Source organism: Giraffa tippelskirchi, chromosome 7 (genome assembly GCF_054371585.1).
Source record: "Giraffa tippelskirchi isolate mGirTip1 chromosome 7, T2T-mGirTip1v1.2.pri, whole genome shotgun sequence".
Classification (NCBI taxonomy): Eukaryota; Metazoa; Chordata; class Mammalia; order Artiodactyla; family Giraffidae; genus Giraffa; species Giraffa tippelskirchi.
Genome location: NC_137281.1, coordinates 107,125,402 through 107,151,571, shown reverse-complemented (window position 1 = coordinate 107,151,571; position 26,170 = coordinate 107,125,402). Strand labels below are relative to the sequence as shown.

General features: G+C 40.2%; 1 protein-coding gene and 2 pseudogenes across 1 annotated transcript in view; 1 reads left to right on the top strand and 2 right to left on the bottom strand.

Annotated features, from left to right (window-relative positions):
* NID2 (nidogen 2) overlaps positions 1 to 26,170 on the top strand; it is an 85,762-nt gene that overhangs the window by 39,146 nt on the left and 20,446 nt on the right. Inside the window, exon 9 of the mRNA XM_081507256.1 lies at positions 25,820 to 25,963. Coding sequence (XP_081363382.1) covers positions 25,820 to 25,963 — 144 coding nt within the window. The remainder of the gene's footprint in view (positions 1 to 25,819; positions 25,964 to 26,170) is intronic.
* On the bottom strand, positions 1,370 to 3,077 carry LOC145512440 (cytochrome b pseudogene; annotated as a pseudogene).
* On the bottom strand, positions 4,400 to 5,950 carry LOC145512439 (NADH-ubiquinone oxidoreductase chain 5 pseudogene; annotated as a pseudogene).

Below are 26,170 nucleotides of genomic sequence, written 5' to 3'. Positions count from 1 at the left end.
TGTACATGTGTGTAATTTCCTTGTTTTGTAACCATTGACTAACACCTTATGGTTGCTGTTGGTAAATAATATTCTGTAATATTCAATTAACATTCAGTTTATTTGACTGTGTTAAGGTCTCAGATGGCCATAACTGAGTCACAGCATCCCTTTATGGTTCTTTTTTTCATTTATTTTTAATTGGGGGAAAATTGCTTTACCGTGTTATGTTAGTTTCTCCTGTACAGCGGTGCAAATCAGCCATAATTATATGTATATCACCTCCCTCTTGAACCTCCCTCCCTGCCCCCGCATTCCACCCTCTGGGTCATCACAGAGCACTAGGCTGAGCTCCCTGTGTTATACAGCAACTTATGGCATGCCTTTAAAAATTAAAAATATACCAAATGCGTGAAACCAAAGTTATGTGTGAACATGGCTGATTAGTTGTTAGTCCATCAAGATGTTTTATTTAAGAGGAAAGGGCAGGTCATTTTAGGTCCTGAAGAACCAGATATCTGATGAAGTTCAGACATTAACAGAAACCACCCCAGGTTATCGGCCTGGAACAAGAGCAGGGATGCCAGCCAAGAGAGGTTTATGATTTCATGTGACTTTCTGATTAAACTTATGATCTATTGGATATGATGCACATGTTGACTAATATTGATTTGACTTAATGTGCTATCTACAACCAATAATATGTACCATGTAATAATAGTATAACATATATGCTTTTAAGCATGGAATAAATAATGAATTTATGTATAGTGTATTATGTACTATCAGTAGATTCATGTGCATGCTTATAAGATGGGGTAAATAACAAATAATTATACATGTAGTATATTATGTATAATATGTATTTGTACTTATTAATGTGGTAATACATGTTATGCACGAAGTACATAGTAATTTATGGTGAAGAGAGGTTATTTTAACACTGAGATGGTACTTAGTAAATGTAAATCTTGTAAATGTCCCATAACAAATCTTCAGGGACTAGTTTAAATAGAATTTCAGCTTTGGGTGCTGATGGTGGAGCTGGAGCTACTTCCTTGAGTCTTAAGGAGACGTATTATTCTCCTCTTCTGGTTTACAAGATCAGTATTATAGATACATGACAAAGACTCTTCATTTTAGGGGAGGTTATTTTCAATGACGCTAGTTACTGGCATTATGTGTGTCCATGCATGCTAAGTCTCTTCAGTCATGTCCAACTCGGTGTGACAATAGCCAGCCAGGCTCCTCTGTCCATGGAATTCTCCAGGCAAGGATACTGGAGTGGGTTGCTGTGCCCTCCTTCAGGGGATCTTCCTGACCCAGCGATTGAACCCAGGTCTCCTACATTGCTGGTGGATTCTTTACCACTAGCACCACCTGGGAAGCCCTACTGGCATTGTACTAGAATTAAAAAGAAATATATGAATGCTAATTGTTGGATAATAATGAAGGGGTGCTCTATAGGTTGTCCTCCAAATCATGTCAGTGTTACAGGTCTGCTACTACTACTCAAAAACGTATTGACCGAGAGGTCGAAACATTACACTTCATTTTTTGGATGTGTGAAACATTGGGATAAATGCTAGAATTAAAACTGAAAAGATTAGGGCCAATACTCCTAATTTATTAGGAAATGGCTGTAGAATTGCATAGGCAAATAGAAAATATCACTCTGGTTTGATACGAGGTGGTGTGTTGAGTAAGTTTGCTGGAGTGTAGTTGTGTAGGTCTCCTAGTAAGTTGGTGAAAATATCCTAATGTTATTAGAATTAGTAATGAGGCACCTAGGATGTCTTTGATTGCATGCATGTGTGCATTCTCAGTCGCTTCAGTAATGTCTGGCTCTTTGCAACCTTGTGGACTTTAGCCTGCCAGACTCCTCTGTCCATAGGGTTCTCCAGGCAAGAATACTGGAATGGGTTTCTATTTCCTTCTCCAAGGGATCTTCCTGACCCAGGGATTGAACCTTGGTCTTCTACATCTCCTGCATTGGCAGGCAGATTCTTTACCAACTGAGCCACAAGGGAAGCTCCTTTGATTGTATGGTAGGGATGAAATGGGATTTTGTCTATATGAGATGAGATTCCTGTGGGGTTATTAGATCCTATTTTGTGAAGGAATAGTAAGTGGACAGCTGCTACTGCTGTGATGATAAATGGGAGAATAAAATGGAAGGTGAAGAATTGTGTAAGATTTACTTTATCTACTGAAAAGTCACCTCAGGTTCATTTGATGAGGCTTGTGTGAATATTTGAAATTGCTGAAAGGAGATTAGTAATAACTGTTGCCCTTCAGATATTTGTCCTCCAGTAAGACATAGCCTATAAATACTGTAGCTATGACTGTAAATAAGTTGATTTCAATGTTTCATGTTTCTAAAAAAGTGTGGGATCAGTAATATAAGCCTTGTCCTACATGAATAAATAGGCAAATAAAAAATATGGAGGCTTCATTTTCATGTAGATATTGGATAACTCATCCATAGTTTACATCTTGGCAGACATGTGTTACTAATGAAAAAGTGATGATTGTGTCTGATGTATAATGTCTTGCTAGGAATAAACCTGTCAAGATTTGTAGAACTGAGCAAATGCCCAGTAGGGAACCAAGGTTTCATCATGATGTGGTGTTTGATGGAGCTCAGTTCAGTTCAGTCACTCAGTCATGTCCAACTCTTTGCGACCCCATGAATCGCAGCACACCAGGTCTCCCTGTCCATCACCAACTCCTGGAGTTTACCCAAACTCATGTCCATCGAGTCGGGGATGCCGTCCAACTATCTCATCCTCTGTCGTCCCCTTCTCCTCCTGCCCCCAATCCTTCCCAGCATCAGGGTCTTTTCCAATGAGTCAACTCTTCGCATGAGGTGGCCAAAGTATTGGAGTTTCAGCTTCAACATCAGTCCTTCCAGTGAATATTCAGGGTTGATCTCTTTTAGGATGGACTGGTTGGATCTCCTTGCAGTCCAAGGGACTCTCAAGAGTCTTCTCCAACACCACAGTTTAAAAGCATCAATTCTTCGGTGGAGCTAGGAGATCAATAATTACATTGTTAATAATTTTTATTAATGGGTGTGATTTTTGGATGTTGGCCATTAATGTTCTTTTTAAAATTAATTTTTGACTGTGCTGGGTCTTCATTGCTGCATGGGCTTTTCCCTCGTTGTGGGAAGCCGGGGGCTACTCTCTAGTTGGTGGTATGCAGGCTTCTCATTGTGGAGCAAGGGCTCTAGAACACATGGGCTTCAGTAGTGGTGACATGTGGGCTCAGTAGTTGCAGCTCCAGGACTCGAGAGCACAGACTCAAGAGTTGTGATGCACAGGTTTAATTGTTCTGTGGCATGTGGGATCTTCCCAGACCAGGGGATCAAACCTGTGTCTCCTGCACCGGCAAACGGATTCTTCTGTGCACCACGGAGCCACCACGGAAGCCCTTGTGTTCTTATAGCTGAATTAACAGTGATGATTTTTCATTTCATCGGCTATGGTTAGAGTCCATGTAAGAACAACGATAACATACATTGTGTTTAAGAACTATTTCTGTAATTAGTTTTGCAGGGTTTTCTTCAAAACCTTCACCTAATTATGTGGACTGAGACTGATTGTAGGTGGTGGTATTGGTTGTGGGATTGTGTTGAATTTTGGTGGTTCATTTCGGGGTTTAATAGTATTTTTATTTAATTAGGCAAAATATTAGTAGTATTTGGTTATACGTCAGCTATGGCTAGTGAGAAGTATTCTGAAGTTTGAGTCTCTAGTAAGACTGTTTCAGGTATATTTCTTTCAAGGTTGATGATAGAATTTTCAATAGTATTCTGTGTCTTAAACGATGAGGAAGGGGAGATTGTGTTTAATGGGATAGATGACTGGGTTATTTATGATATAGGTGATTCTGAGTTTTTTGATGAAGAGGTATAGGAATTGGGGTGTTGTGCAGCTCTGGTACTTGGTGGGTAATTGTTACTGGTGTATCATTGCTTATTTGTGTTGTGGTTATTATAAAGGTTCAGTTCAATCACTCAGTCGTGTCTGACTCTTTGTGACCCCATGGACTACAGCACATCAGGCTTCCCTGTCCATCACCAATTCCTGGAACTTACTCAAACTCATGTCCATCGTGTCGGTGACACCATCCAACCATCTTATCCTCTGTCATCCCCTTCTCCTGCCTTCAATCTTTCCCAGCATCAACGTCTTTTCCAATGAGTTGGCTCTTTACATCAGGTGGCCAAAGTGTTGGAGCATTAGTATCAGTCCTTCCAATGAATATTCAGGATTGATTTCCTTTAGGGTTGACTGGTTTGATCTCTTTGCAGTCCAAGGGACTCTCAAGAGTCTTCTCCAACACCACAGTTCAAAAGCATCAATTCTTTGGCACTCAGTTTTCTTTATGGTCCAACTCTCACATCCATACATGACTACTGGAAAAACCATAGGTTACTCATGGTAATTAAATAGATTATGCTTAGGGTGAGTGTAATGAGGAATGAAAGAAAATATAGTTCGATTAGGCCTTTTTGGTCTGACACTAGTGTAGAAAATTTTATTTGAATAAGGGAAGTAGTTTTCGTAGGATTCTTTCTAGTCAGATTAAATCTAGGAGGGATGATGCTGATTTCTGGCTTGTTGATAAACTTAAGTATGGTGGGAAGTGATGAATAATAATGAGAAAATATCCTAAGAGGCAGGAAAATTTGAAAAATTTGAGGGTATTTAAATTTTAAGTTTTGTGTAGTGAGATTGATTTCGAATGCCAGAGCAAAACCTAGGATGGTCACAGCAAGGGAAGTTAGTTTCGAGTAATAAGGTGTCGTTTTTGTGGGATTGTTGTTGGGGGAATATTGTTGGAAGTAATGAGTCCAGTGAAAATACTTCCCACCAGTAAATGTTTAATATAATTGATTGGGAGTGGGTTTTTTCCATAAATTAAAGTTAATGAATTGTCCTAATGGTGTAAATAAAATAATGGGGTGCTATAGACAGCTGTAAGAGATGTGGTGATAAGACTTGGGCTCAGGTGTTGATATATGATGTATTAGCAGTGTTGATAATTTAGGTCTTAAGAGTAGAAGCCTGTGAAGAACGGTATTCCCAACAGTGAGAGACTTCTGATAGTAAGGGTTATTGTGGTACAAGGTATTGCTTTAAATAAACCTCCTAACTTTCAAATGTCTTGTTCATCATTTGGGCTATGAATAATAGATCCAGACCATATAAACAGTATGGCCTTTAAAAAAGGGTGTGTGCAAATATGGAGAAATGATACATAAGATTGGTTAATATTGATTATTAATGATTATAAGGCCTAATTGACTTGAAGTAGAGAAGGCAACAATTTTTTAATGTCATTTTGGGTAAGAGTGCATATTTTTGTAAATAATGTAGTGATATTTATCCAAATATCATGTTGTTTGGATAAATTTATTATTCTGTTAAAGGGTAAAAGTGGATAAGTAGGAAAATACCTGCTACAACTACTGTGCTTGAGTGGAGTAGGGCTAAAATGGGAGTAGGGACTTCTGTTGCTGAGGGAAGTCATGAATGGAGGCCAAATAGGGTGGATTTTCCAGTTGCAGCCAACACAAGTCCTATTAGAGGTAGGTTTGAGTGATTTAGGTTAAGCATCAAGATTTGTTGTATGTCTCGTGGGTTGAAGTTAAATAGAAATTATACTACCAATATAATCCAATGTCTCCAGTGTGATTATATAAAATTGTTTGAAGAGCAGCTATATTTGTATCTGCTCATCCATATCATCACCTAATAAGTAGGAAAGATATAATTCTGACTCCTTTCCTCCCAATGAAAAGTCGTGAAAGATTATTTTCAGTGACAAGAATTAGTATTGTGATAAGAAAAGTAGTATTTAAGTATCATATTGAAAATTCTATAACTGATCATGTGAGAAATAATTCTACTGGAACAAATATTGAGAAATAGTCTAATTTGAAGCTAAGTGATGATTTAAGGGTTCAGATTGAGATAATTATCTCGACATATATGAATAAATATTATTGGAATTAAGCTGGTGATAGAAGCATGGTGGTTTTTACGTAGGATGGATATATGTTACTTTTGTAGATGTTGGTGTTATTATAATTGATACAGTTAGTATAAATATGTGGTGTGAAAGAGGTAAATAAGTTTAGTTTATTTGTAGTTGCACCAATTTTTTGGTTCCTAAGACCAATGGGATAACTACTGTACAGTTTGAAAAAGCCATGCTGTTATATGTGATAGCATGAATTAGCAGTTCTTGCATACTTTTTTGGTAAATAAGAAGGTTTAGTCTCCTGTTACTAGATTCACAATCTAATGTTTTTTTTAAAAAAACTATATTTACAGTATAAGAACCCTAAAATGATTCAAGGGTTTAATGATAGGAGTAAGAGAGGTCAAATGTGAGCAGTTATAAGGCATTTTCTTGTACAAATGATGGTTTAATATTACTGATATGGTATGTTTATTTGCCTCATTGTGTTACAATTAATATGTGTAGGAAGATAAGGCAGTAATTATTGTACTATGTTAATTCCTATTAAGATAATTGTGATATTTGATCATGAGAAGGATGATACTACCACAAATAGTTCTCCAGTTAGAATGATAGTTGGTGGTTAGAGCTAGGTTTGTTAAACTTGCTAGTAGTCATCATGTGTTAATGGGAGGAATGTTTGTAGACCTCATGCTAGAATTATTGTTTGGCTGTGAATTCTTTCATAATTTTAATTGTCTAGGCAGAATAATATGGATGATGTGAGGTTGTGGGCAGTTACTAGATTTGTGGCTCCTATATAACCTTGAAGGTGTTAAGTGAAAGAGGAGAGTGAAAAAGCTGGCTTAAAACTCAACATTCAAAAAACGAAGATCGTGGCATCCAGTCCCGTCATTTCATGGCCAATAGATGGGGAATTAATGGAAACAGTGACAGACTTTCTGTTTTGGGGCTCCAAAATCACTGCAGATGGTGACTGCAGCCACGAAATTAAAAAACGCTTGCTCCTTGGAAGAAAAGCTATGCCCAACCTAGACAGCATATTAAAAAGCAGAGACATTACTTTGCTGACAAAGGTCCATCTAGTCAAAGCTGTGGATTTTCCAGTAGTCATGTATGGATGTGAGAGTTGGAGCATAAAGAAAGCTGAGCACGAAAGAATTGATGCTTTTGAACTGTGGTGTTGGAGAAGACTCTTGAGAGTCCCTTGGACTGCAAGGAGATCCAACCAGTCAATCCTAAAGGAGATCAGTCCTGAATATTCATTGGAAGGCTGATGCTGAAGCTGAAACTCCAATCCTTTGGCCACCTGATAGGAAGAACTGACTCATTGGAAAAGCTACTGATGCTGGAAAAGATTGAAGGCAGGAGGAGAAGGGGATGACAGAGGATGAGATGGTTGGATGGCATCACTGACATGACATGAGTTTGAGTAGGCTCCAGGAGTTGGTGATGGACAGGGAACCCTGGTGTGCTGCCGTCCATGGGATCCCAAAGAGTCGCACATGACTGAGCAACTGAACTGAACAATAACAAGTGCTGTGTGACTGACAGAAGAATATGCAATCAGTGATTTCAGGTCTGTTTGGCATAAACAAATTGAGCTAGTTATGGTTATTCCTCCTAAGGAGAGTATGAAAAAGGGGTATGTTGTGAAATCTGTTAATGTGTTTAAAATTGTTGTGAGTCACAATATACCACAGCCTCAGAATCTTACTAGTTCAGCTGCTAGGACTATGGATCCTGCAATGGGGGCTTCTGCCTGTGCTTTAGGTAAGCAAAGGTGAAGGCTGTAGATGAGTATTTTTACTGTAAAGGCTATCATACATGCTAGTCATGTGAAAATGTTGAATCAGAGTTGGATGTTGCTTGTGTTCAATATTGAAGTATTAAAAAATTTAGTGAGCCTGTGACAGTTTTTGTTTGTTTGTTTGTTTTGGCCATGCAGTGCAGCATGCAGAATCCTAGGCAGGATCTTGAGTTCCCTTATGCCCCTTGCAGTGGAAACTTGGAAGATTAACCATTGAACTTCCAGGGAAGTCCCAAACCTGAGATGATTTGAATATATACTAGTGCTACTAAGAGTAGAAGAACTCCTACTAGGGTATAAAGTGAGAAGGTTCTGCTTTAAGATGTTCTGTTTGATTACCCCATTGGGTAATGATAATAAGTGTTGAAATTAGTGTTGCTTCAAATAAAATATAAAATGAGATTAATTCTGTGGCTGTGAACTTTATAATTAGGAATATTTGTAATATAATTAGTATAGTAAATATTGTTTGAAGCTAATGATTCTTTGAGTAGGCGAAATTGGTTGGCTATTAATGTTAATCATGAGTCATTGTTAAAATTAATAATGGTACTGACTAAGGAGTTAGAGAAAAAAAATTAGTGAGAAGTTAAGGCTACTGTCATTAAATTAAGACGAAAAAGCTTATGAGTAATTAATAAGCAATGGATTGTGGTATTAATTCAGATTATGTTCTTTGATAGTCATGTTTGTGGTGTTAGTATAATTGTAGGAATAATTGTTTTGTTTATGTGTTTGTCATTTTTCTTTACTTTTTACTTTTATTTTTTAACACCAAAAACATTTTGTTCTGGGGTATAGCCAGTTAATGATGTTGAGATAGTTTCAGGTGAACAGTGAAGGGACTTAGCTATACATATACATGTATACATTCTCCCTCAAACCCCTCCCATCCAGGCTGCCACATAACATTGAGCAGAGTTCCATGTGCTGTACAATAGATTTTTTTGTTAGTTATCCATTTTAAATATAGCAGTGTGTACATGACCTTCCCTAAGTCCTTAACTATCCCTTCCCCCCAGCACCCATGAGTTGGTTTTCTAAGTCTGTGAGTCTCTTTCTGTTTTGTAAGTTCATTTGTATCATTTCTTTTTAGGTTCTACATATAAGGGATGTCATATGATATTTCTCCTTCTCTGTCTGACTTACTTCACTCAGTATGACACTCTCTAGGTCCATCCATGTTGTTGCAAATGGCCTTATTTCATTCTTTTTAATGTCCGAGTAATATTCCATTGTATATGATATACACCACATCTTCTTTGTCCTTTCCTTTGTCAATGGACATTTAGGTTGTTTCCATGTTTTGACCATTGTAAACAGTGTTGCAATGAACACTGGGGTGCATGTATCTTTTTGGGCCACGTTTTTCTCTTGATATATGCCCAAGAGTAGGATTGCAGGGTCATATGATAGCTCTATTTTAAGTTTAAGGAACCTCCATACTGTTCTCCATTGTGGCTGTACCAATTTACATTCTCACCAACAGTGCAGGAGGGTTCCCTTCTCTCCACACCCTCTCCACCATTTGTTGTTTGTGGATTTTTTGATGATAGCCATTCTGACCAGTGTGAGGTGATATCTCATTGTAGTTTTGATTTGCATTTCTCTAATAACTAGCGATTTTGAACATCTTTTCATGTGTCTATTGGCCATCTGTATGTTCTCTTTGGAGAAATGTCTATTCAGGTCTTCTGCCCATTTTTTGAGTGGATTGTTTGTTTTGATGCTATTATGTGGCATAAGCTGTTTGTAAATTTTGGAGACTAATCCCTTATCAGTCACATCATTTGTAAATATTTTCTCCCTATCTGTGGGTTGTGTTTTTGTTTTGTTTATTGTTACCTTTGCTGTGCAAAAGCTTTTGAGTTTAAGTAGGTCCCATTTGTTTATTTTTGCTTTTATTTCCATTTTTCTGGGAGATGGATTAAAAAAGATTTTGCTGTGATTTATGTCAGAGAGTGTTCTGCCTGTGTTTTCCTCTGAGAGTTTTATAGTATCTGGTCCAAAATTTAGGTCTTTAATCCATTTTGAGCTTATTTTTGTGCATGCAGTTAAGGAATGATCTAATTTCATTGTTTTACATGTGGCTGTCCAGTTTTCCTAGCACCATTTGTTGAAGAGACTGTCTTTCCAACATTGTGTAGTCTTGCCTCCTTTGTCATAGATTAACTGACTGTAGATGCATGGGCTTATTTCTGGATTTTCTATCCTGTTCCATTGATCTATATTTCTATTTTTGTGCCAGTACCATACTGTTTTGATGACTATAGCTTTGTAGTATAGTCTGAAGTCCAAGAGCCTGATTCCTCCAGTTCCATTTTTCTTTTTCAAGATTGATTTGGCTCTTTGGGGTCTTTTGTGTCTCCATACAGATTTTGAGATTTTTTTGTTCTAGTTCTGTGAAAAAATGCCATTGGTAATTTGATAGGGATTGTGTTGCATTTGTAGATTGCCTTGGGTAGTATAGTCATTTTGGGAATATTGCTTCTTCCAATTCATGAACATGGTGTATCTTTCTATCTGTTTATGTTTTCTTTGATTTCTTTCATCAGCATCTTATAGTTTTTGGAGTACAGGTCTTTTACCTCCTTAGGTAGGTTTATTCCTAGGTTATTTTATTTGCCTTGATGCAATGATAAATGGAATTGTTTCTTGAATTTCTTTCTGATCTTTCATTGTTAGTGTATAGAAATGCAACAGACTTCTGTGTATTAATTTGTGACCTTCAACTTTACCAAATTTGTTGATGAATTCTAGTAATTTTATGGTAATGTCTTTAGGATCTTCTTTGTATAGTATCATGTCATCTGCAGACTGTAACAATTTAGCATCTTTTTCAATTTGGATTCCCTTTACTTCTTCTCTGATTGCTGTAGCTAGGACTTCCAAAACTATGTTGACTAAAAGTGAGAGTGGACATCCTTGTCTTGTTCCTGATTTTAGAGGGAATGCTTTTAGCTTTTCACCATTGAGTATGGTGCTAGTTGTAGGTTTGTCATATATGGCCTTTATTATGTTGAGGTATGTACCCTCTATGCCCACTTTCTGGAGAGTTTTTTCATAAATTGGTGCTGAATTTTGTCAAAAGCCTTTTCTGCATCTATTGAGATGATCATATGGTTTTTATTCTTCAACTTGTTGAATATGGTGTATCACACTGATTGATTTGTAGATGTTGAAAAATCCTTGCAACCCTGGGATGAATCCTACTTGATCATGATGTATGATCTTTTTAATGTATTGTTGGATATGGATTGCTAGTATTTTGTTGAGGATTTTTGCATCTATCTATGTTCATTAGAGATGGGAGTACCAGACCATCTGACCTGTCTCTTGAGAAACCTGTATGCAGGTCAGGAAGCAACAGTTAGAACTGGGCATGGAACAACAGACTGGTTCCAAATTGGAAAAGGAGTACGTCAAGGCTGTATATTGTCACCCTGCTTATTTAACTTATATGCAGAGTACATCATGAGAAACGCTGGGCTGGAAGAAACACAAGCTGGAATCAAGATTGCCGGGAGAAACATCAATAACCTCAGATATGCAGATGACACCACCTTTATGGCAGAAAGTGAAGAAGAACTAAAGAGCCTCTTGATGAAGGTGAAGGAGGAGAGTGAAAAAGTTGGCTTAAAGCTCAACGTTCAGAAAACTAAGATCATGGCATCTGGTCCCATCACTCCATGGGAAATAGATGGGGAAACAGTGGAAACAGTGTCAGACTTTACTTTTTTGGGCTCCAGAATCACTGCTGATGGTGACTGCAGCCATGAAATTAAAAGACGCTTACTCCTTGGAAGGAAGGTTATGGCCCACCTAGATAGCATGTTTAAAAGCAGAGACATTACTTTGCCAACAAAAGTCCATCTAGTCAAGGCTATGGTTTTTCCAGTGGTCATGTATGGATGTGAGAGTTGGACGGTGAAGAAAGCTGAGCGCCGCAGAATTGATGCTTTTGAACTGTGGTGTTGGAGAAGACTCTTGAGAGTCCCTTGGACTGCAAGGAGATCCAATCAATCCATCCTAAAAGAGATCAATCCTGGGTGTTCATTGGAAGGTCTGATGTTGAAGCTGAAGCTCCAATACTTTGGCCACCTCATGCGAAGGGTTGACTCATTGGAAAAGACCCTGATGCTGGGTAGGATTGGGGGCGGGAGGAGAAGGGGACGACAGAGGATGAGATGGTTGGATGGCATCACCGACTCGATGAACATGGGTTTGGGTAGACTCCGGGAGTTGGTGATGGACAGAGAGGCCTGGCGTGCTGCAATTCATGGGGTCGCAGAGAGTCGGACACGACTGAGTGACTGAACTGAACTGAACTGATGTTCATTAGTGATATTGGCCTGTAATTTTCTTTTTCTTTTTGTGGTATCTTTGTCTGGTTTTGATATCAGATGGTGGCCTCATGAAATGAATTGGTAAGTGTTCCTTCCTCTGCAACTTTCTGGAATAGTTTCAGAAGGATAGGTGTTAACTCTTCTCTAAATGTTTGATGAAATTCGCCTGTGAAGCCATCAGGTCCTGGACATTTGTTTGTTGGGAGGTTTTTAATCAGAGTTTCAATTTCAGTGTTGATGATTAGTTTGTTCATATTTTCTGTTTCTTCCTGGTTCATTTATGGAGAGTGTACCTTTCTAAGAAATTATCCATTTCTTCCAGTAATTCCAATAAAAATACCATTTTATTGGTATAAGTTGTTCATAGTAGTCTTATGATTCTTTGTATTTCTGTGAAGTCAGTTGTAACATCTTTTCTATTTCTAATTTTACTGATTTGAGTCCTCTCCCTTTTTTTTTCTTGATGAGTTTGGTTAATGGTTTATCAATCTTGTTTATCTTTTCAAAGAACCAGCTTTTAGTTTCATTGATCTTTGCAATTGTGTTCTTTGTCTCTATTTCATTTATTTCTGCTCTGATCTTGATGATTTCTTCCCTTCAACTAACTTTAGGTTTAGTTTGTTCTTCTTTCTCTAGTTGTATTAGGTGTAAGGTTAGGTTGTTTATCTGAGATTTTTCTTGTTTCTTGAGGTAAGACTGTATTGCTATAAACTTCCCTCATAGAACTGCTTTTGCTGCATCCCATAAGTTTTTTTTTTTCTGTTAAATAGTTTATTTGATGCCAATAAGTTAAAAGAGTACTATTTAAGTATTTTTTTTAATTTATTTATCTATTTTTTTTCTTTCTTTTTTTTTTTTAAATAAATTTATTTATTTTAGTTGGGGGCTAATTACTTTACAATATTGTAGTGGTTTTTGCCATACATTGACATGTATTTCATCCCATAAGTTTTTGACCTTTGTGCTTTCCTTTTCATTTGTCTCTAGATATTTTTTTATTTATTCTTTGATTTCTTCAGTTATCTAGTGGTTGTTAAGCTGCTACATGTTTGTATTTCTTAGAGTTTTTTTCCTTGTAGTTTATTTCTAATCTCATAGCATTGTGATTAGAAAAGATGCTTGATATTATTTCAATTTTCTTAAATTTACCAAGGCTCATCTTGTAGCCCAGCATGTGGTCAGTCCTGAAGACTGTTCCGTGTGCACTTGAGAAAAATGTGTAGTCTGCTGCTTTTGGATGGAATGCTCTATAAATGTCAATTATGTCCAATTTATCTGAAGTGTCATTTAAGGCCTGCATTTCCTTATTGATTTTCTGTCTGAATGATCTATTGATGAAAGTGGGGTATTAAAGCCCCCCACTATTATTATGTTACTGTTGATTTCTCCCTTTCTGTTTGTTAGTATTTGCCTTACATATTGAGGTACTCCTATGTTGGGTGCATATATATTTATAATTGTTCTATCTTCCTCTTGGATTGAACCCTTGATCATTATGTAGTGTCTTTCTTTGTCTCTTATAACAGTCTTTGTTTTAAAGTCTATTATGTCTGATACGAGTATTGATACTCCAGCTTTCTTACGATTTCCATTTGTGTGTGAAATACCTTCTCCCATCCCCTTACTTGCAGTCTGTAAGTGTCCCTAGGTATGAAGTGGGTCTGTTGTAGACAACATACATATGGGTCTTGTTTTTGTATCCACTCAGCCAGTCTGTTGGTTGGTGCATGTCTTTTGGTTGGTGCATTTAATCCATTTACATTTAAAGTAATTGTCAATATGTATGATCCTATTACCATTTTGTTAATTGTTTTGGGTTTATTTTTTGTAGAACTTTTCCTTCTCTTGTGTTTCCTGCCTAGAGAAGTTCCTTTGGCATTTATTGTAAAACAGGTTTAGTGGGGCTGAATAACCTCAACTTTTGCTTGTGTGGAAAGCTTTTGATTTCCCCATCAAATCTGAATGAGAGTCTTGCTGGGTAGAGCATTCTTGGTTGTAGGTTCTTCCCTTTCATCACTTGGAATATATTCTGCCATTCTCTTCTGGCTTGTAGTTTCTGTTGAGAAATCGGCTGATAACCTTATGTGTTTTTCCTTGTATGTTATTTGCCTTTTTCCCTTGTTGCTTTAATGATTTAACTTTGTCTTTAATTTTTGTCAGTTTGATTGCCATATGTCTTGGTGTGTTCCTCATTGGATTTATCCTGGTGACTCTCTGCTTCCTGGACACGATTGACGATTTCCTTTCCCATGTTGGGGAAGTTTTCAGCTGTTATCTCTTCAAGTATTTCCTAGGGTCCTTTCTCTTTCTTCTCCTGGGACCACTATAATGTGAATGTTGGTGCATTTAATGTTGTCCCAAAGGTCTGTTAAGTTGCCTTCATTTCTTTTCATTCTTTTTTCTATATTCTGTTTTGCAGCACTGATTTCTACCTTCTGTATTCCAGGTCACTTATACATTCTTCTGCCTCCGTTATCTTGCTATTGATTCCTTCTAGTGTATTGTTCATCTTTGTTTGTTTCTTAGTTCTTCTAGGTCCTTGGTAAACATTTCTTGCATCTTCTCAATCTTTGCCCTCCATTCTTTTCCGAGATCCTGAATCATATTCACTATCATTATTCTGAATTCTTTTTCTGGAAGGTTGCCTATCTCCACTTAATTTAGTTGTTTTTCTGGAAATTTATCTGTTCCTTCATCTGGGACATAATCCTATTTCTTTTAATTTTGGGTAGCTTTCTTTGATTGTGGTATTAGTTCTGGAAGCTGATGGGATTGTAGTTCTTATTTCTTCTGTCAGCCCTCTGAAGATGCTTGTGCAAGCTTCCTGATGGGAGGGACTTGCTGGGGAAACTGGTTCTTGCTCTGGTGGGCAGGACCACACTCAGTAAAACTTTAATCCAGTTGTCTGCTGATGGGTGGAGCTGTTCTCTCTCCCTATTTGTTGTTTGGCCTGAAATGACCCAGTCCTGGAGTCTATAGGCTTCTGTAGTAGGGCTATTGGTGACCTCCAAGAGGGCTTATGTCACGATGCAGCTCCTGGGACTGTTGCTGTCAGTGCCCCGTCCCCTCAGCAGGCCCCTGCCAACACACACCTCTGCAGAAGACCCTCACTCACTCACAGGTAGTCTGGCTCAGTCTCCTGTGGGGTCACTGTTCCTTTACCCTGGGTCCTGTGCACACGAGACTTTGTTTGTGCCCTCCAAGAGTCTCTGTTTCCCCCAGTCCTATGGAAGCTCTGTAACCAAATCCCACTGACCCTCAAAGTCAGATTCCCTGGGGATTCCCAGTCCCATGGCCAAATGCCCAGACTGGGGAGCCTGACGTGGGGCCTAGAACCTTCACAACAGTGTGAGAATTTCTTTGGTATTATTGCTCTCCAGTTAGTGAGTCACCACCCGGCAGGCATAGGATTTGATTTTATTGTAATTGTTCCCCTCCTGCCATTGTGTTGTGGCTTTTCCTTTGTCCTTGGATGTGGGGTGTCTTTTTTGGTAGGTTCCAGTGTCATCCTGTCGATGGTTGTTCAACAGCTAGTTGTGATTTTGGTGCTCTGGCAGGAGAAGATGAGTGCAAGAAAAGAGACCAAGAAAAAAAAAGTCTGTTACTATTTCCATTATTTCCCCGTCTATTTGTCATGAAGTGATGGGACTGGATACCATGATCTTCAGTTTTTGAATGTTGAGTTTTAAGCCAGCTTTTTCACTCTCCTCTTTCCCCTTCATCAAGAAGCTTTTCAGTTCTTCTTCACTTTCTGCCATCAGGGTGGTATCATTTGCATATCTGAGGTTATTGTTATTTCTCCCAGCAATCTTGATTCCAACTTGAGTTTCATCCAGCCTAACATTTCGCATGATGTACTATTCATAGAGGTTAAATAAGTAGGCTGACAATATATAGCCTTGACGTACTCCTTTCCCAATTTTGAACCAGTTTGTTGTTGCATGGCCAGTTCTAACTGTTGCTTCTTGACCTGCACATAGGTCTCTCAGGAGGCAGGTAAAGTGGTCTGGTATTCCATCTCTTGAGGAATTTTCCAGTTTGTTGTAATCCACACAGTCAAAGGCTTTAGCTTAGTCAATGAAGCAGAAGTAGATGCTCATCTGGAATTCCCTTGCTTTTTCTATGATCCAACAGATATTGGCATTTTGATCTCTGGTTCCTCTGCCTTTTCTAAAACCAGCTTGTAAATCTGGACATTCTCGGATCACATACTGTTGAAGCCTAGCTTGAAGGATTTTGAGCATTACCTTGCTAGCATGTGAAATGAATGCAATTGTGTGGTAGTTTGAACATTCTTTGGCTTTGCCCTTCTTTGGATTGGAATGAAAACTGACCTTTTCCAGTCCTGTGGCCACCGTTGAGTTTTCCAAATTTGCTGGCATACTGAGTGCAGCACTTTCACAGTGTCATCTTTTGGGATTTGAAATAGCTCCGCTGTAATCCCATCACCTCCACTAGCTTTGTTCATAGTAATGCTTCCTAGGGCTTCCCTGATAGCTTAGTTGGTAAAGAATCCACCTGCAATGCAGGAGATCCCTGGGTTGGGGTCGAATCCTGGGTCAGGAAGATCCGCTGGAGAAGGGATAGGCTACCCACTCCAGTATTCTTGGGCTTCCCTTGTGGCTCAGTGGATAAAGAATCTGCCTGAAAGGAGGGAGACCTGGGTTCCATCCCTGGGTTGGGAAAATCCCCTGGAAAAGTGAAAGACTACCCGTTCCAGTATTCTGGCCTGGAGAATTCCATGGACTATATCGTCCATGGGGTTGCAAAGAGTTGGACACAACTGAGCGACTTTCACTTTCACTTCACTTCTTTCAGTGCTTCTTAAGGCCCACTTGACTTCACACTTTAGGATGTGTGGCTCTAGGTGAGTGACCACACCGTCGTGGTGATCCAGGTCATTAAGTCCTTTGTTGTACAGTTCTTCTGTGTTTTCTTGCCACCTCTTCTTAATATCTTCTGCTTCTATTAGGTTCATACTGTTTCTGTCCTTTATTGTGCCTGTCTTTGCATTGAATGTTCTCTAGGTATCTCTAATTTTCTTGAAGAGAGCTCTAGTCTTTCCCAACCTATTTTTTTCCTCTATTTTTTTGCACTGTTCACTTAAGAAGGCTTTCTTATTTCTCCTTGCTATTCTTTGGAACTCTGCATTTAGATGAGTATATCTTTTCTCCTTTAACTATTTTTAAGCCCTCCTCAGACAAACATTTTGCCTTTTTACATTTCTTTTTCTTGGGGATGGTTTTGATCACTGCCTCCTGTACAATGTTATAAAGCTCTGTCCATAGTTCTTCAGGCACTCTATCAGATCTAATCCCTTGAATCTATTTGTCACTTCCACTGTATAATTATTAAGGATTTGATTTAGGTCATACCTGAATGGTCTAGTGGTTTTCCCTACTTTCTTCAATTTAAGTCTGAATTTTGCAATAAAGAGTTCATGATCGAGCCACAGTGAGCTCCTGGTCTTATTTCTGCTGACTGTATAGAGCTTCTCCAACTTTAGCTGCAAAGAATATAATAATCTGATTTTGGTATTGACCATCTGGTGATGTCCATATGTAGAGTTATCTCTCTTGTGTTGTTGGAAGAGGGGGTTTGTTATGATCAGTGCATTCTCTTGGCAAAACTCTATTAGCCTTTGCCCTGTTCATTTTGTACTCCAAGGCCAAACTTGCCTGTTACTCCAGGTATCTCTTGACTTCCTACTTTGTATTCCAGTTCCCTATGATGAAAAGGATATCTTATTATTATTTTTTTTTTTTGCTGTTAGTTCTAGCAGGTCTTGTAGGTCTTCAGAGAACCGTTCAACTTCAGCTTCTTCAGCATTAGTGGTTGGGACACAGACTTGGATTACTGTGATACTGAATGGTTTGCCTGGGAAACAGAGTTCATTCTGTCATTTTTGAGATTGCACCCAAGTTCTGAATTTTGGACTCTTGTTGACTGTGATGGCTACTCCATTTCTTCTAAGGGATTCTTGCCCACAGTAGTAGATATAATGGTCATCTGAATTAAATTCACTCATTCCCAACCATTTTAGTTCACTGATTGCTTAGAATGTCGATGTTCACACTTGCCATCTCCTGTTTGACAACTTCCAATTTACCTTGATTCATGAACCTAACATTCCAGGTTCCTATGCAATATTGTTCTTTACAGCATCAGACTATTTTTCACGACCACATACATCCACAACTGGGCATCGTTTCTGCTTTGGCTCTGTCTCTTCATTCTTTTTGGAGCCATTTCTCTGCTCTTCTCCAGTAGCATATTGGACACCTACCAACCTAGGGGGTTCATCTTTCAGTGTTGTATCTCTTTGCCTTTTTGTACTGTTCATGGGGTTCTCAAGACAAGAATGCTGAAGTGGTTTGCCATTCCCTTCTCCAATGGACCACGTTTTGTCAGAACTCTCCACCATGACCTGTCCATCTGAGGTGGCCCTACACAGCATGGCTCATAGTTTCATTGTTACACAAAGCTGTGATCCACATGATCATTTTGGTTAGTTTTCTGTGATTGTGCTTTTCATTCTGTCTGCCCTCTGATGGATGAGGATAAGAGGCTTATGGAAGCTTCCTGATGGGAGGGACTGGCTTGGGGGAAAACTGGAACTTGCTATGGCAAGGCCATGCTCAATAAATCTTGAATCCAATTTTCTGCTGACGGGTGGGGCTGTGTTCCCTCCCTGTAGTTTGGCCTGAGGCCAATCTATGGAAGAGGTAATGGCAGCCTCCTCCAAAAGGACTTACACCAGCATGCCATGCCTCTCAGGACTGCTGCTGTCAGTGCCCCTGGCCCTGTGGCAGGCTACTGTTGACCCACGCCTCCACCAGAGACTCCCAAACACTCATAGGCAAGTCTGACTCAGTCTCTTGTGGAGTCACTGTTCCTTTCTCCTGGGTCCTGGCGCGCACAAGTTTTTGTTGGGCTCTCCAAGTGTCTCTGTTTCCCCAGTCCTGTGGAAATTCAGTAATCAAATCCTGCTGACCTTCAACGTCAGATTCCCTGGGGATTCTCAGTCCCTCTGCTGGATCCCCAGGTTGGGAAGTCTGTTGTGGGGCCTAGAACTTTCACAACAGTGTGAGAACTTTTGTGGATCGCCCACCCAGCAACTCTATAGTATGGCTAATGGCGACCTCCTCCAAGAAGACTAATGCCACATGCTGTGCCTCCCAGGACTGCTGCAGCCAGACCCCTCTCCCCACAGCAGGCCACTGCTGACCCATGCCTCTGCAGGAGACCCTCAAACATTTACAGGCAGGTCTGGCTCAGTCTCTTGCGGGGGGTCACTGCTCCTTTCCCTGAGTCCTGGTGTGCACAAGGTTTTGTTTGTGCCCTCGAAGTTTCTCTGGTGGGTATAATGTTTGATTTTAAACATGATTGGGCCCGTCCTACTGTCTTGTTGCAGCTTCTCCTTTGCCCTTGGACACGGGGTATCTTTTTTTTGGTGGGTTCCAACATTCTCTTGATTGTTCAGCAGCTAGCTGTGATTTTGGTGTTCTCTCAGGAGAAGATGAGTGCTCATCCTCTACTCTGCCAACTTGTTCTAGGAACTTGAAGTGCATATTAGTAAGTGAAAGAAGCCAGTATGAAAAAGCTTCATACTGTGTGATTCTAGACTTTCTAGAAAAGGTAAAATTGTAGGGAGAGTAAATAGATCAGTGGTTGCCAGAGGCTCAAGGGGAAGGAGGGAGGGATGAATAGGTGGAGCACAGGGGAAACCATCTATGATACTGTAATGGAGGATACACATCATTATACGTTTGTCAAAACCGATAAAACTATACAGCACAAAGAGTCTACCCCAGTGTAAACTATGGATTTTAGTTAATAATAATGTATCAATATTGATTTATCAGTTATAACAAATGTATACACTAATACATGATAGTAATAATAGAGAAAACTGTGTAAATTGGTTAGGAAATGGCTATGGAAACTCTGTACTTTCTGCTTCAGTTCAGTTCAGTGGCTCAGTCATGTCCGACTCTTTGCAACCCCATGAATCGCAGCACGTCAGGCCTCCCTGTCCATCACCAACTCCCGGAGTTTACCCAAACTCATGTCCATCAAGTTGGTGATGCTATCCAGCCATCTCATCCTCTGTCGTCCCCTTCTCCTGCCCCCAATCCTTCCCAGCATCAGAGTCTTTTCCAATGAGTCAACTCTTCGCATGAGGTGGCCAAAGTATTGGAGTTTCAGCTTCAGCATCAGTCCTTCCAATGAACAACCAGGATTGATCTCCTTTAGGATGGACTGGTTGGATCTCCTTGCAGACCAAGGGACTCTGAAGAGTCCTCTCCAACACCACAGTTCAAAAGCATCAATTCTTTGGTGCTCAGCCTTCTTCACCGTCCAACTCTCACATCCATACATGACTACTGGAAAAACCATAGCCTTGACTAGATGGACCTTTGTTAGCAAAGTGATGTTTCTGCTTTTTAATATGCTGTCTAGGTTGGTCATAACTTTCCTTCCAAGGAGTAAGCGTCTTTTAATTTCATGGCTTCAATCACCATCAGCAGTGATTTTGGAGCCCCCCAAAATAAAATCTGACACTGTTTCCACTGTTTCCCCATCTATTTCCCATGAAGTGATGGGACCAGATGCCATGATCTTAGTTTTCTGAATGTTGAGCTGTAAGCCAACTTTTTCACTCTCCTCTCTCACTTTCATCAAGGGGCTTTTTAGTTCCTCTTCACTTTCTGCCATGAGGGTGGTGTCATCTGCATATCTGAGGTTATTGATATTTCTCCCGGCAATCTTGATTCCAGCTTGTGCTTCTTCCAACCCAGCGTTTCTTATGATGTACTCTGCATATAAGTTAAATAAGCAGGGTGACAATGTACAGCCTTGACATACTCCTTTTCTTATTTGGAACCAGTCTGTTGTTTCATGTCCAGTTCTAACTGTTGCTTCCTGACCTGCATACAGGTTTCTCAAGAGGCAGGTCAGATGGTCTGGTATTCTCATCTCTTGAAGAATTTTCCACAGTTTATTGTGATCCACACAGTCAAAGGCTTTGGCATAGTCAATAAAGCAGAAATAGATGTTTTTCTGAAACTCGCTTGTGTTTTCGATGATCCAGCGGATGTTGGCAATTTGATCTCTGGTTCCTCTGCCTTTTCTAAATCCAGCATGAACATCTGGAAGTTCACGGTTCATGTATTGCTGAAGCCTGTCTTGGAGAATTTTGAGCATTACTTTACTAGCGTGTGAGAGGAGTGCAATTGTGCAGTAGTTTGAGCATTCTTTGGCATTGCCTTTCTTTGGGATTGGAATGAAAACTGACCTTTTCCAGTCCTGTGGTAACTGCTGAATTTCCAAAATTTGCTGGCATATCGAGTGTAGCACTTTCTCAGCAGCATCTTTCAGGATTTGAAATAGCTCAACTGGAATTCCATCACCTCCACTAGCTTTGTTCATAGTGATGCTTCCTAAGGCCCACTTGACTTCACATTCCAGGATGTCTGGCTCTAGGTGAGTGATCACACCATCATGATTATCTGGGCCGTGAAAATCTTTTTTGTACAGTTCTTCTGTGTATTCTTATCACCTCTTCTTAATATCGTCTGCTTATGTTAGGTCCATACCATTTCTGTCCTTTATCGAGCCCATCTTTGCATTAAATGTTCCCTTGGTATCTCTAATTTTCTTGAAGAGATCTCTAGTCTTTCCCATTCTATTGTTTTCCTCTCTTTGCATTGATCGCTGAGGAAGGCTTTCTTATCTCTCCTTGCTATTCTTTGGAACTCTGCATTCAAATGGGAATCTTTCCTTTTCTCCTTTGCTTTTCATTTCTCTTCTTTTCACAGCTCTTTGATACACCTAAAACTGTTTTTAAAAATAAAGTGTGTTTAAACTTTTAAAAAATGTTCTAAGCAAGCCAGAGGTTGAGCCTGGAAGTCAGGGAACTCTACTGATGGGAAATGACTTTGTCAGATCAAGGGGACATTTTAATTCTGAAAGCCAGTAGGCAGTTTTGTTCTTGAAGACTAGAGGCATGTGATGAGAATGTCCCTTCAGCTCTGTATTGATACTGCTGAGCCCAGAATCTGCACCTCTGACACGTGGGTTCATAACGAGCAATTCTATATTTTACCACTGGAGCCGAGGGCTCCATTACCACCTCCTCAGGCTCTCTGGGCAGGTGTCACTTCAGCAGTATGATAACAGGATATGGAGGACCAGGCTCTCCTGTGGAATGTAGAGGTGACCTGAAACGGGAATCCTGAGCTTGTTGGTGTGGTTGGTTGGTTGGTTTGGTTTTAGGAAACTTGGTCAGGGGCACAGCTGTTGAGCGTCTGAAGACAGGTTTATAAGGTAGTGAATTAATAGTATGAAAATGTCAGCTGACTTTACAGAAACATGTACCTCAGAAGGAAGGAAAAGATCAGTTTTTGCTGATTTCTCAAGGAGAGATTTCAACAGAAACACCTGGAGAAAATGACCTTCACCTTTGAATGCCCAGTTCAGCCCTTCGCTAGGTGTAGGAATCTGATCTGTAAGAAAAGTAACTTAGTGGGAGAACCTCCCAGGCCAGAGTCCCATTCAGGCTCTGGAATCATTTATGGAAAAGACAGATCTCTGGGTGTATCTTTTCTCGAGACACACACCCTAAGGGAGTAGCAAAAGGTCAGAAAGCCCACAAACTGGCGCATACCAGGTTGCTAATTTGCTTTTAGAATGACATGATTTTTTCCCTTCTACCCGGGTCTAATTTCAATAATAATTAGTAGCGTTAGTAGTGGTAGTAGTAAAGGACAGTTTTACTTGATGCCAAGCACTGTTCTAAGTACCTTTCATGAATTTAACTCATCAAATCCCCACAACAACTGTACCAGTCAAGGGATTGTTACTCCCTTTTACAGAGACAATGGTGTAGACATGAAGTAATTTGCCTGGTCACAGCTGGAAGAGTTGAGCCGGGGCTCAAATCCGACCCCAGCCCCAGAGCCCACTCTCACCCCTCACTCATGGCTGTTCCCCATGGACCCCACAGACTCCAGGATTGCCTTGTAACATAGATCAAATTTTAAAAGAAGGAATGTGGATGTTTACCCTTTGTGTTTCAACCCTGCTCATCCATCCACCCCTATGTAAAACAGCAATACTGTTCATTCTATCCAAATAGGAGAAAAATGGGGAAGAAAGAAGAAAATTAAAAAGAAAAACACAGCCTCTTTTCTTTCCTCTCTCAGTGCCTGCAGATATCTTAAGAGCCTTTTCCTTTTTCCAGAGGGAGCGATGATCTGGCTGGAATGTGTGTGAAACAAAACAGCAGCCCCACCTGACGTGGGAGCTCGCGGAGTTGGGTGTCCAGGGTTCAGGAGGCAGTCTTCCCAGGGAGCCCCTTCTCCTCCTCAACCACCAGCCAGCCCCCTGCCTTGCCCAAGTGTTTGAGCTTCCCGTGTGGCTTGGCTGGTGTTGGTGGGGTCGCAGGACAGGACCCAGGAATGCTTCCTGCCCTTGCTCCCAGTTCAGGGCTCAGCTCTCCAGCTGAGGAGCCTTTGGGCAGAGGGCCATGCATTGAAGCTGAACGGACTGTTCCTTTAAGGAAAGCCAGTCTTCTCCTCTTGATTAAATGACTAAATTAGTTCCAGATCCTCTGTCACAGAGTCAAACTGTTCAAGAGGGTGAGGGAGAAAAAGAAAATGTCTTAAGAAGGATACAGCTCTTCTTTACTTACTATAATAGGAGAAAAGCTAACTAGTCACAGAGAATGAATAGACTCACAGTTTTAAAAATGGATTTTTAATATAGTGTTTTTGGAAACCAAATTCTGAGCATAGGGCCTCAGGCTCAGAAATTGGCTGATACTTGGTTTAAAGCTGTGCTGTCATTGTCTTGAAACTCTTAATAATTTTTGAATAAATAGTTCTACAGTTTTGTTTTGCATTGGGCTCAGCAAATGATGTGGCAGTGCTGGCAGTGAAGGCTATTTTAAGTCGGTATGATGCAGGTATTCACATTTTCTCCTCAATTTCAGGTAGGCTAGTGTATCCTGCGGAGAAGGCAATGGCACCCCACTCCAGTACTCTTGCCTGGAAAATCCCATGGACGGAGGAGCCTGGTAGGCTGTAGTCCATGGGGTCGCTAAGAGTCAGACATGACTGAGCGACTTCACTTTCACTTTTCCTGTTCATGCACTGGAGAAGGAAATGGCAACCCACTCCAGTATTCTTGCCTGGAGAATCCCAGGGATGGCGGAGCCTGGTGGGCTGCCGTCTATGGGGTCGCACAGAGTCAGATACAACTGAAGCGACTTAGCAGCAGCAGCAGCAGTGTATCCTGCCCAAGTTTGCCAATCAACTTCTGGGCTGCATTTTTTTTTTTTCTCCTTTTAATGCCTCAGGCTGGTAAGCTCCTCACATTATGTATACTCACTAATCTCAGCTGGAATGCGCCATGGTGAAGTTTTGATGCTGGAGAACACGGAACAAGAAGGCTAAGCCATCAGTATTTATAAACTAAAATCTCTCAAAGCTCACTTCTTCCTTTGGCTGGGTAGGTCAGGAATTTGGTACAAAACCTTCTCCTAAAATGGAGAGAGAATAATGGGAGGCAGTCAGGTCTTTGTCTCTTGTGGGGGCTTCAGTGAAGACATGACCCTGTTGTTTTTCAACTGTAGCACACACTGAGGACTGACTCAGGACCTTGGTCAGTAAGATCAAGTTAACCCTGCCACCACAACCCAAATGCTATACTTCTAGACTGTCTGGCAAGAGAATCAGAAGGAAGGGATGAGGGACATCCAAGCATGCCTGTGTAATTTGGGGAGCATGGCTTCTGCCTGATTTTGGACCCATCCACCTCTTCTGGCTGTGTGACCTTGGTCAGGTTGCTTGACCTCTGTGCTGCAGTAAAAAGAAGATGCTAATACATTCCTCACAGTGTAGTCATGTGTAATTAATAGAATAGAGTAGGTAATGGTTTAGAACCATGCCTGGCACATAAGTGCTTAATACGCATTACTCTTACACTTAATCTAGTAGATTCAGGGAAGATTTCAGATGTTAATGTCATCACTACCTAGTGGTCAGATGGAGCCATGCCAAGGTTAATACTAAAGAGTAAATACTGTACAAGTTATTCCCATTTATTTGGTCTTATAAATCTTAAAAAAAAAAAAAAAGGCAAGATTTTCTTATTAATTGAATTTTGACCCATAGAATAGTACACTTAGTGAGACTGCCCAATTTAGAGGCAGAAATTTTGGGTATAAGTTTTGCTGTCCCATTTCCTGGCTTTCTGAGCTTGAGCAATTTTTCTAATGTCTCTTGCTTATTTTCCTTATTGGTGAAAATTACCAATAAAAGGAATGACAGCCTGCCTCACAGAATTATCCCAAGAATCACAGGAGATGATAGAATGAAAGTACTTTTAAATAAAAGGATGCTATGTGTTGGATATTTTTATTCCCTGGACACAAAGCTGCTGTAAATAAGAAAAGGTTAGTTATCTGCAGAGTAGGCGAGAGGAAGCCATTCTGGAATTGACAACTGCAATGCAGATGATCCACCCTCACTTTAGATATTAATAATTTAGTAAGGTCTCCAGGCAGGCCTCAAACTTAGAAGTCCACAGCCAGTTCCACTTGCCAATCTTCTTCCTTCTGGGCCATTCTCTTGATGACAGCCAAATTGTGCTTTTCTTTTGTATTTTCTCTCTACCCACCCAGGGGACTCCGAGCCCACCCCAGTGAATCCCTGCTATGATGGGAGCCACACATGTGCCACCACAGCTCGGTGCCACCCAGCGACAGGTGTGGACTACACCTGCGAGTGTGCATCTGGGTACCAGGGAGATGGACGGAGTTGCGTGGGTAAGACCCTGGTGCTCTGTGTTCCTCCAGGAAGGCCTCCAGCATTCTGTCCATAGAAGACAAGTGTCTGCTTTGCCATCTCCATGGATCAATGAGTTTAGCAGCTATTCATCTAAAAACACCAGCTATTTAAAAACCAGGCATATTCTGGTTAGGTTTACAGAGTAGTTTGGAGTGGGTATTTAGGGCTATTGTAATTCATGGATA